The following is a 12585-nucleotide window of genomic DNA, read 5'->3' on the forward strand; positions in this document are numbered from 1 at the left end:
TTACTAAGCAGGCCTAACCACCGCAGACCTTGATGAACAAAGGTCAAAACCGCCCTCGAGATCCAAAACCACCAAGCACACCCATCTGCCCCGGTGGCAGCCCCTGAACAGGCTCCTCTGAAACAGGATGAAGGTGTAGCTCCAAGAATATTTAAAGCAGAACTGGAGCTGCTGCTGTGGAGGCAGTCACCGTCACAACGGTTGCATTAATGCCTGAAAACTTTTCCATTAAAGAGACTGTACTCAGAATTTCTCCCCATTCTAGCTATACTTTTCACTGGTGTGGTCTTCTATGGTTTAAAAGGGATCAGGTTTTGTGTGGCATGTATTACTCCTCGTCCTTTGTACTCCTCCTCTCTTGAAATATCAGCTTGTGTCCAGGAGGTGGGCAGAGACAATAAACACCTCTTAACTACAGTGTACCAGAACATTTTGTTTAATCAGTCCTCTCCCCTCAGTGACAGAGCCAAACACAACAACAGGCTGTTTGCCCACAACACAACCAACAGAGACTGAACTATTTACAGTCCGTCATGATGCATTGCTGGACAGTCTCAGTCAAGAAAGTTCAGTGTTGCAAAATTGCTCTTTAAAGAGCAGGGTTGGCAATTTTATCTTTTGTTGTCAACAAATCCCTTTAGCAGACCTAAACCGAAAAATTGATCCTGTTACAAAGTATTGCCTGTGAAGTGCAGCCCACTTGTTGTCCATAAACTAATAAAAAACATAAATCTGCCTCGTTGCAGTGAATGACTTTTTCTTTAATTCACTACATGGCTATTGTAGTTTTCGAGTCAATCCCAGATTCACCATCCTGCCACCGTAAAAACTCAATAGAGCACTAAATGTCTGTTCATCCATGTCTGAAAATAGTCCCCAACAAATGCACTATTTACTACAGTGTGCCATAAACGAAAGTGCCCAGCTATTTTAGGAAATTCTTGAGCATTGTAAAAAAACATAAGTAAGAAAGAGTGAGGCAATTTTGTCTTCAGGAGGAACCAGTGGGCCTGTCAGGCTTTGAGAGGCAGACTAATGCATTGCTGTTGTTGTTGGTCTTTTCATGGGATTTGTTGACAATAAGAAAACTGAGGACACTGGATTATTTTTGAGGACAGGACAAGCGGGCACACACCACACGCTCTCTCTAAAAATACATAATTACAGTTTAGCATTTATCAAAAACGAGCCAAAGCAAATAGCATCCACCACTACATAGTGTCCGGTGAATGTACGACACCTGTGCAGGCAAGCAGAGCTGAGTGGTTATATATATATAAAACATATTAGTTGGTGAAATTAAGGTCCAATTTCAAAGGAAGGCAGCTGATTACTTAGCACTGCTGATAATACAGTACATTGGTGCTTGTGTATAAAGGACATCAGGATGCCGCCATTATGTGTCATCTGTTTGCTTCTAATATTGGACCAAGATTGGTTGGTGAAACCCACTGGGTGTCATTAGCCTTTTGAATGTTATTTTTAAAATGTCTCCCGCTCAGAAATGCGTATTGGAAGCCAGAAGATGTGGACTGATTAACATTCAAAAATTCTCATTATTCCCACAAAGATAAGAGGAAAAGCCATTAAACCAGAGACTTGTGGAGGAGCCAAATATGCTATCATTGTTGTTGTGCCACTGATAGTTAGGAGTGGGGGTGTTTCAGAAAGAGTACAGACAACAGAAAGTTAAAAAAAAAAAAAAAAAAAATACAGCATCACCCCCCAAAGAGAGATTACAGTTATTTTTATCTTGTATCTCCAGTGACTCCTTTTTAATACTCAAATAAGCAAGAGAAGAAGACTCCAAAACACCACCAGACCTTCAGCCATAGGACTCCAATCATTCAGTTTTGATGCCAGACTTTCTCAGACTCCCCCTGTTCTCATTCACCAACACAATACGAGAGGTAAATTACTCACAAAAAGGCCACAACTCTGTTCTTATCAACAACAAAACAGCAGGCAGCTGCTTTCAGCAAAAAGGTGTGAGAAACACCCTGTAGCCCACCTGCCCTGCTTTAAACAAAAAACAGGCAACTTTAGCAACTAAGATAGTGAACATTTAACAGGTGAGAGATATTTCTCTTAGGATTAAGGAGGAGTAAAATAGAAGTAAAATAAGAGTGAATATTGGACTTACATGCAGCAGGTGGCCAGAAACATATCTTCAAATTAAAGATAATGTTGTTTTGTGTCTGCTCCACTTGTAAATAGACAATTATTGCACGTAAAGCACAGCTTGTTCTGTTTTCTTAGCTTGTTCTTAGCTTGTTCTCAGCTTGTTTTGCTTTCATGGAAGACATATGCAGGAAAAAGTAGATAATGATAATGACTTGCATGCTGTCAAACTGGAAGGGTAACACGTGATGGAGCTGAGACTTTCTTGAGCAAATAAGTAACGCCTAAAAGTACACAAAGCTTTACAGTAGCAACAATTTCAACACTCATATTAATATATTACATTGATTCCAGTTTAATATATGAATGGAAGCTGTATCTAATACAGGGGTGCATACCATTTAGGGCTCGACCGGTGTTAGCTCACTAGAACACCTAAATGGAACAGAGCCATTGTTAAAGCATAGTTCTGGTCAAATTCAACCTACTGTATTTCCTAATGTGGCACGTGTGGTTTTATGCATTGGCCTCCATTGCAGATATGTGGGAAAAGGAGGAAACCACTGCCTTTCACTTTCAGTGACAGTGAAAGTCACTGTTTATATCACGTTGCTGGTATCACGTCAACATCAGCAGATCTTTCCCTGTCTGATTTTGCTGGGACTCGTGAGCATGCGCGTGAAAAATGGGGCGCGATTTTGCGTGCAGTCGCGACGCTCGAGCCGCACCTGAGAAGCGCTGTCACGCGGGGTACATGGCTACTCTAATCTGTTAACATGGCGCCGGATTGTTTACATGTGTGAGGCTAACTTTTCGCCGCAGTTATCGAGTCTTCTAAGGAAACTGGGGAATGCTTTGAGGAATTATGAGGAAACAGCTAAATGCCTTGGATTATTATGAGGAGCGAGTCACTGTGGTGTTTTTCCCAACTGAAGTGCACAGACGAGGAGCTAATTAAACAGGCAGAGAGGCGACATTACCGCCCTGAAAGACAACAACCCTTCGAGGTGATTTTACGGCGCTTAGCAACCTCGTTTTCCTGGAGACTTTAATTTCACCTGCCCAGACTTTATCGGAGTAAAGATGGCGGCCGACTGGACAACCACTCAGCTTTCCATAAGGTAAGAGGAGATATTACAAAACATAAAACACTGTGAGGGGATAAGCAGTAAACACAAGCATCTTGTGAAAGGTCTGGACCCACTACGAGCTGAAATTGTTAGAGAACCTGAGAGGAAATGGTCACAATTTCGTTGGCTAATTAGCCCCTAGATAAACTAGCATAATGGCGGTTGCTAGCAGCTACACTCTATGTTTACTTTCAGTGAGACTCGGAAACAAGCGTTTCATTGTGATTCATGTAAAACATTACCTTTATTTGGAAAGCTTCTGGTGATAATTGCCCTTATATATGTTTTTTTAAACCTCTCCTACAGTGGTGGTTAATGTTAAGTCATCACAACTCCTATGGCCACAATAGCCACATAGATTGGAAATACGACAGGTTGAATTTTAGCGGGATTATGCCAAGTGTTTATTACAAGTGAAGAATTAATGTGCTGTGTTGTTTGCAGGCTTCTAGATAAACATTTTAACGATGTTAGGAGAAGGATTTGATCAGACCAAACCTGTTTAGGTAGAAAGAAAATTGATCAAGTGTTGTTTTTGTTGTTTTTTTGTTTTTATAGAGGAATATGTTTTTTGACATGATAAACTCATGATAAAGTATTTTTGTATACCGTATTTAACAAATAACAACAAATACATGATAGATATAAAGAGGGGAATATTTTCTGTTTCAAGCTCGTCAGTTTTCATTAAAACCATCTCTTGGAGCAGGTAGAGGTCTTGGGAAACCACAGGTAACAAACAGCAGACATATCAGCTGACTGGTCCTTTAAATCAGTTAGGCTGATCGCAGACCACTCTCCTCCATACTAATGTTTCATTCATTCATTTAAATTTCCCTGGAAATACAAGGAGCAGGCACACTCACAGTTGTGTGGAGGGGAAGTATCCCCCTGTGAATACTAAAACTGGATTTGTTTGCTGAAGCAGTGTCTTTGTGTTGTCACCACCAGAGGGCAGGGTTGAAAGACATATGGATGAGAGGCAGGCCTACTGTATTGTGTTTCTTAGCCTTCTAATAAATGGCTGTGGACATTACCTGGGACAGATGATACAGAATTTACTGTCAGTGGGTGTTTGGAGGGCAGAGACACTCAATTTAAATTTAAAACTGCAAACTCTTGTACCCTGAAAATATAATATTTGTCATTAAGTGTCCAGTAAAATCCACTCAGACCACTGAACATCTCAGTTTTATGAGTACTTTATTTTCAATATGGAAACATAAGCATAACGTAGAGCCTGTGGCTTCTCAGTCTACAGGTTGACGCATTCAGCCTCCAATATCTCAGCAAGGACACAGTTTGTCTCTGTCCCTGAGAGCTATGTATAATGGATCAAATCAGTCTGAGCACCAATTTCTTCACTTTTCAGACACTGTCCTTCAGCGTTTGACATAATGATGATCTGTTTTACTGTATGGGACTTGAGGAGAATGAAAATCATTTTTTGAACTCATGCTAGCTAGGCCTTCATTTATGTGGATATATCACTCCCCACCACTGTGGCAGCTATCAGAACCAATGAATCCATGGATAGAGATGGTTCCCTGTATAATGTTTTGTCATGTTTTCTTTTCATCAAGAGAAAAATTTGGCTCAAACTACTTGTTTTAATTTAGGGACATGAGTGGTATTTCTGTCTTTAGGGCAGTCCTACTTCTGAGGAGTCTTCAGTGCATGAGCTGGGTGATGTGTGAGAGAAGTTTGTTCATTTTGTGATTGTATCTTCATGCAAGAACTGTGTGCAGTTAAAATTAAGGGCTGGATTTCAGGCATCAGTATGGGCCATTATGAACAAGCATATTTGAAAAGGTCACTCTTACCCTTGACTCCCTCATTTACACTGAATTCCTGGGTGACAGGAGTGGCAGAGCCTCCTTGGAGCGCTTGTTAAGAGACCATTAATCAGATTTCTCCAGACATGGCATGCAATTTGAGAAAGATTGTTTATCCTTTTTTTTTTTAAATGTGCGCTCCTGCTCTGAATAACAACAGTGTCAACAAAGACTTCTTTATAACTCAGTTGTGTACAAAGCTGCTTGTTAGTGTCCAATAGATAGCTAGCTGTTATTTAGCAGAGGGAAGTCAGCAGCTGAGGAGGAAGCTGGAGTTAAGACAGTCCAATGCATTTACCTCTCTCACTCTCTTTGCAGATATGTTTCAGAAGTTAATGATCAGGGACACAGCTGGTAAAAAGGCAGCAGCAGCTCATTCGCTAACAGATACAGGCTGTCACAGACAGCAGAGTGCATAGGTTGGAATATGAATGTAATATAGAAAATGAAACTCACAATAAAAATGAATGGGCTTGCAGAGAGTCGGGAGATCTGCTTGGGCAGTAAATTATTCAGTTAATTTGACCATAATTATTATATTGAGAAACTTTTTCAACTAATTCTATCACAATAAACTCTACAAATCATTATTTAAAGCACAATTGGAAGTAGTTGGTCTATAATCTCTGATGAATATTTACAACAGTTTGGGTATTAATCCTTCCATTTTCATTTTCACCTGTCTGACTGTCTGCTGCTGGTGATTCACAGATCTCCGCTATTAACTCAGTGAGATCAGTTAGGTCATTATTACTGATAGAATTTATCTTCAAATCTACAAAAATAAGACCCAGACTGTTACAGATAATAATGTATAACAGATCCAAAGTAAAACCACAACTTCCAGGCTCATTTGTAAAAGCAACAAAAGCACATAAAAATCACACTGAAAACAATGTAATATTGCTGTTTATCTAACAGTCCTATTTTTAAGCTGTATTCAACAAACACCATCTCTCATAAGCCCAAAAACACTGTGGGTTAAATGTCACCAGCTCGACAGAACGAGCCGAGTCCATGGGTCAGTCAAGTGGCTGCAGCTAGTTTACACATGGCTGTGATAATAGCAGGGCAGAGTCACAATTTCAGGCAGCACAGCTAAAAAGTTGGAAAAATCACATTAGAAAGTATTGGTGGATATGGAGGAAACTAAGTTATAATAACATATTAGCTGTACTGCGGTGCCCGTGGTGCTACATTTCCATGGTAGCTGTAGTTTTTTGATGCTAACAAACTAATAGTTTTTGTTATTAGAAAGACAGTTGAAAGAAATGCTAATGCCAGACTGCACTGAGTAACAGAAGCCAGTGGATCAATAGCTTCATAGGAAGTGGTGTCTGGCTCTCTGTAGAGTCAAATTATTCTATAATGAAAATATAGTTAATTTTAATTCCCAGTCAATCACAGTATACAATTTATGATGTGTAGTAGATAGTGTAGATCCACCAGGCTCCACCACCCTCTAACGCACTGGTTCACAAGCTCACAAGCAGGATAAATACAGTGACCTTAGGCTGGAAACATGGTTATTTTGTTGGGCACAAGTGGATTTTTCCCCATTCAGTAATTTCATGGTACACCATGTCATTGCTTGCTCCAAAATGAGCACTTGAGGGAAGAGTAAATACAAATTGGGTGATGCGGTGTAATTTTGTGTCCTTCTCAGATCATCCTTTAGTGCAGCTGCAGGTGTTCCATGCATTTTTAGCAGGTTGACTTGGCAGAGACACAAACACACACACACACATACACCTCTGGACATGAACCTCAAAGATATGATTTTAATATGATTAAGACAACAAAGCCTAAAAGGTAGAGTGTGCATTGGACTAGATTTAGGGATAATTTTTGCTGATACCTGTCATCCACACAGCACAACAGTAGGATGTCATGTTCTTTCTTTTGGGCTGATTAGGTCTGTGTAATTATCTGAAGGTGGCAAGATGGGGACTCAATCACTTCAGTAAACTGAACAAACCAAACACAGTGAAACATGTTTTCGACATGGATGTCTGCTTCTGTACATAACTTTCAACACCTCATTATTTCTAACAAAAGGTATACGGTTATTCTTCATTGTTACTCGGCTGCTACAGTTCCAATGAGGTGAGGACATGCCATCAATATCCAAAATGAAATTGTTTGATGTGCATCATTACCCACAGAAAACATGGTCACCGGGCTGTTTGTATCTCCAGAAACTGTTCCATAAGGTCAGCTTCAGAAGGGAAATCACCTGCCCTGTGTGACATATTTAGTGTGCAGTGTATTCATATTTGAGGTGTTTTATATTGAAACCTCTGGACCCCAAGAACATTAATTTCCTTTTGGGAGAGGCTGGTCTGGGCCCTCCATGACAAAACTATCAATGAGTCACCATGGGGAGTGCGCTTCTTTTTAAAGGGGACTGGAAGCTTTATAAAGCTGATTTTAAAGCAGTGCTGATTTGATCGGCCACAATAGCTGCTCGTCTGTAAAATACCCCTTGTCTTCTCAATGAATTACTGAGATCTTTTGTGGAGGCAGACAGGAAATGACTGTGCATGGATCAAAGCGGGAAAAACAAGTAAAACAAACACAGTAGCATAATTTGTCATGGAGAGGGAATAAATGAATCACAGTGAGCTTCTTGGTTCTGAATCAGACTTTTTCTCCTCCCTGCACAAGAGCCAATCAGTAATCAGTGTGCGCTTTATTAACCCAATCATCTGATAAGCATTGAATTTGTCTCTATCATTATTAAACTTGCAATAACTTTTTCTTTTCCTTTGGTCACTTGGGGGCACATTACTGCCATATCATCAGCTTCTACGTTGATATGTCCAACAAATAGTTGCTTATTTAGACATACAGCAATTTTGGAGCAACATTAGTATTCATTTGGAGTCGTGTGTCTGGCTACATGTTGAATATTCACTTTCTTTTAGCTCGGGCTCTTCACTTGCTAAATGCTCCACCGTGTTCACTAGCTAGTTGCTGACTGTATTTGTCTGCTGTTTGGTGCTGAGCAGGGAGCGTGCAGTGTTTTAAGAGTTATGTGATATCAGGTGCTGAGGGAAAATGAAGCAGGGCGCGGCAAACGATAATTTAAATACATCACAGGACTCAAGATAAAGTGCTGAGATGTGAAACTAGGCAGTGTGTGAAGTCCTTAATTCTTTATATTGTTGCTTCACATAATAAATTACAGCCACCACTTTTTGTCTGTTACTGTCTGTTCTTCCAAAATTGTACAGTTCATTGCGTCATCCTTGGAGAGAGATCAGGGAGGCAGTGTGATGCACACAGGAGGAAGCTATGACAGGCTTTTTGCCCTGTGCCTGTGTGTGTACATTTGGAACGAGTAAAAACATTGGATGTTACACAAACCAGTCGATTTGAAGGGTACTGAATTTTATCTGCATTTTATCAAAAGTCATTTGTATCTGTAAACTGTTCTTTTCTGATATAAGAAGAGGAAGTAACAGTATGGCATATATACAGCTCTAAACTGTCACAGCGCTGATGCTGTTTGTCAGGCAGCTGTTGCTTGGGGATGTTTTAGTTTTCATGTTTTCATAGAAAGGGCTACCTGGTGCTCCACTTGTGTTTACTGTTGTCTTGTCTCACTGCTTATTTGAGATAATTGCCTCAGTGTGGCTGGGGATTACAAGAGGGCTACTTTAAATACCCCAGAGTCCCACACTGCTATCTCTCAGTGCATTATTACAAAGCAAGCATGGTTTTACTATATCTCTCTAAAGCCCCTATTGTGTATGTATGAACACACACATACACTCACACACAAGCCTTTAATCTCCAAACTCACAAAAAACCCTTTCCCCATGATGAAATTTTAAGAAAGTGGACAAAGGATCTGTCTCTCGTTTGACTGTCACAATAAACCACCATGGAATATCTACTCTACTAAATCTCCTCCAACTATATCCAAAGCAACACTTTTTTATTAAGTCTTTGGATTTAGTTGTGATTCCTTGATTTGTCAAATCAAAACTCATCCACTGGACCTGACATCCTCACTTCTGGTGACAGGCAGGAAATCCTCAGTGTGGATCCTGTGGGGATACTATGCCTTGCAGAGGAGGAGGAAATAATTGTGGCCACCTGTTCAGAAAGGCCCCAAAAGAGAGGCGTTTTGTGGAGGTAAAATCTCTGCCAAGGCAGTGATGATAGTAAGCGTTCTTTGCTGGTTCACCCATAAAGGATGTGTTTTGTGTTTCTGGTTTGCTTAGAATAGGTAAAGGAAGAGACACTGGTAGTTTGCACAGATAATGAACAGAAAACAGCTGAACAGAGCAGCTCAGACCTCACCAAAGAGCTTCATCTTGTTTCAGATTATCTCATGAAACTCTAATAAAACCACCTGTCAGCTATGGCACAGCCTCTGAATTTCAATTCCACAAAGCTGTAACTTGTTGCTAACAACTAACACAAGAGGGTGCTGCGTCATCTGTTCACTGTAGATGTGTTTGTTTTGTTTGTGAATGAGTGAACGTTATGACAGAGCTGCTGCAGAGGTTAGAGTTCTTAGTAAATCTGCAGGGACAGCCTCTCCTGAGAGGTTGTGAGTCGCTTTGTTATGTAATGTGAGTTATATGAAAATTGTTAAGCACCTTGTAGTATGCTTGGGGGGGAAATCAGCTTTGACATATTGTGAGTATAAATAAATTACAATTATAGTTTTGTATTTAAAGCTGCATGTGCATCTTTTGCCAGCAGGGGATGACTAGGAGGCATTTTTACCCAGAAATCCTCTAAAGTGATGTTACTAAACTAATTGTTTTCTTATCTGTGTGTCCTGTAGGACAGTTAGTGAATCTAGTAACACTGATGCACAGTGAGGGGGCAGGTGTAATTAGGTCAGCAAGAAATATGTTTATCAGACAAGTGTGAAAGTATCAAATTGCAACAGATGGTAAGCAATTAGGAAATGTGCAATAACATCAAGGTACATAACTGGTACACAAAGTGGTGTAAATAGGTCTGTGTATGAATGAAATGGAATGGATGAATGAATGGAGGTGTGTGTGTTAATGTCCAAGAGAGTGACAAATGAAAAATCAGGGTGTGATGGCAGAAAAGTGGCAGAGGGCAGGTGCGGTATTAGCCATTTTGGGGCCCTAGGAGAAGTTTTACCTTAGTCCCCCCCCCCCCCGCCCCAGCCCCAGGCACTTTTTCTGTTTTGAATTTCCATTTACTTTACACATTTGCAATTGAAAAGAACCCAGGTGAAAGAGTCCGAAAGAACCATTTTCAGCACCAAAACATCCTGGAGGTGATTCACAAACACAAAGCATCAGTTCATGGCTCATTGTCCACGTTATCATAGAGAGGTACACAGACACGCACTGAAGGACACACACATTTGCACGTGCATGAGTCTGGCAGTGCACTGGATCTTCCCTCCCACTGACAGATGGATGGGGTTAATATCATAATTAAGCACCTCAGCCGACGGTTCCTGTTTACCGCTCGGTTGCTAGGCAGTGACATCAGCTGATCCCTCCCTCCTTCCTCTCTAATCCCTTCCCTCTCCCTCACACTCCCTCACACACACACATACACACCACTCTCTGCTCTCTCTCTCTCTCTCAGATAGGCAGCGCAGACGTGGGCAGAGTGTGGGGGTATAGGAAGAGGAGAGAGCAGGAGGGTAGGTAGTAGTGTGTGTGAGGCTGTCAGACAGCATGGTCTGGGTCTGAGGACAACACTGGAAGACGCAGCAGCAACAGCCTCCACATCTCCATGTAGACCAGTGTGGTGACATCCACAGATCACCTGGACCCATCAGCACCCACCCAGGACAACACCCACCTCTTCCAAAGAAACAAGAAGAGGAGGCGGAGGAGGACGAGGGGGGTGGGTCTGTTTATCTTCTTTTTTTTTTTCTTTTCTCAGTTTTTTTGTTTTGGGAGTAGGCTCCGGGCTGGACCGCATGCATGACACAACGCAAAGGCGAGAAACCCACCATCAGCATCCAGGAGCACATGGCCATTGACGTGTGCCCTGGCCCCATCCAGCCCATCAAGCAGATCTCTGACTACTTCCCCCGCTACCCACGGGGCCTCCCCCCTGCTGCGCCCCACCAAGTGGGCCACGCCGGGTCCCTGCGCTCTGCCCTCTCCACCTCCTCGGCCGCCGCCACCGCTGAAAGTGACCGCCCCAATGAGGACAACCCAGACCGGGCTTGTGCCGGAGCCTCCGCCTCCTTACAGGCCGCCAAGAGGGACGAGGAGCCTGATGTGGAGGGATACGACTCAGATGACTCCAGTGAGTGATGATATCCCATCTTGTCATCTCCATCCTACTGTTTACCATAGTGTTTTCCAATATGTCTGTATGTGTGTGTCTACCCCTTTTAGTTCTTCCTCTCCCTCTCCCTTTCTCTTATTACTGCATCTCCATTTTTGCCACCGGTTGCCAGGCATCCCTCCAGCCGTGTGGCTTTGTGGCTTTATCTGTCACCTTTTCTTCTCTCCGCTCCCCCGTCCATCTCCTTCTATTTCCAATTGCTTTGTGTGTGTGTGTGTGTGTGTGTGTGTGTACATGCATGTTGTGTCTGTCCCTGTGTGTGTGTGTGTGTCTGTGCTGCAGCTAACTCTTTGCCTCTCAGTCGACACACAGCCAACTGTTGCTGCTGCAAAGAATACAGCTCCCCCTCCCTCCTCCTCCTCTGCTCTCCTCTAACTGAAAAGATGATATGTGTGATTTTATTGGCGCAAACGACTGCATGTGTCTGTCAACAAGTGTTATGTGTGCATTTTTCATATTCCCAGTGTCTACAGGGTGCTCAGTCTATACTGTCGATCAGTCTAAGCGGGTTGAATGATTCATAGCTTCTTGGTGAAGCCTCACATTAGTCGCAGTTTTGCGCTCAGTGGAGTCTGACTGCATCTGTAAGCTCATCCACATACTGTGCTGTCTAGTGGCAAGACAGACAAGTTCCAGCTGTGTGAGCGTATTATTTGTCTGTCGATCTGTTTTTTTTGTGTGTCCAAAGCATAAAGATGTGCGTGTGTGTGTGTGTGTGTACATATCTGTCCTCATCAGAGAGGGAGGCTCCTTTGAGAAAGCCGTTGCTGAATGTCATTCCTTTAATCTAAAGGTTTGAGTGGCTGAATAATAATGGAAATTAAAAACATGCAGAACAGCAATAAGAACAATAACAAATCACAGAGATGGAACAAGATTTCTATGTCCTGCAAAACCATTTTCACTCCCAGCAAACATCTTCACAGACCGATGATACGACAGTCTGTGCCAGTGCTGGGAACTCGAGTAGATGTAGTGCCAAAATGAAAGAAGCTGCTGTTATCTGCATCATATTTACAAACCTCAGCGTCATCTGATAAATCCCTGAAACAGTGCAGGAGTCTCTGTTTTAGCATTTGGTTGCCACTGAACTTAGCCCGATTGCATCTCGCTCTGAGCAACATGTTGCTCTCACAGTGCACTAAAACAGTGAAAACGCTTCACAGTGCGTTTGTATCAGACTCTAA

The 12585-nt window shown here is 42.1% G+C and overlaps 1 protein-coding gene across 1 annotated transcript in view; it reads left to right on the forward strand.

The window, feature by feature from the left end:
• The first annotated feature begins 2812 nt into the window (after positions 1-2812).
• Positions 2813-12585, forward strand: part of doc2b (double C2-like domains, beta) — a 106858-nt gene continuing 97085 nt past the window's right edge. Inside the window, exons 1-2 of the mRNA XM_018693783.2 lie at positions 2813-3242; positions 10682-11356. Coding sequence (XP_018549299.1) covers positions 11026-11356 — 331 coding nt within the window. The 5' untranslated portion in view covers positions 2813-3242; positions 10682-11025. The remainder of the gene's footprint in view (positions 3243-10681; positions 11357-12585) is intronic.

This window comes from Lates calcarifer, linkage group LG20 (assembly GCF_001640805.2).
Source record: "Lates calcarifer isolate ASB-BC8 linkage group LG20, TLL_Latcal_v3, whole genome shotgun sequence".
NCBI lineage: Eukaryota > Metazoa > Chordata > Actinopteri > Centropomidae > Lates > Lates calcarifer.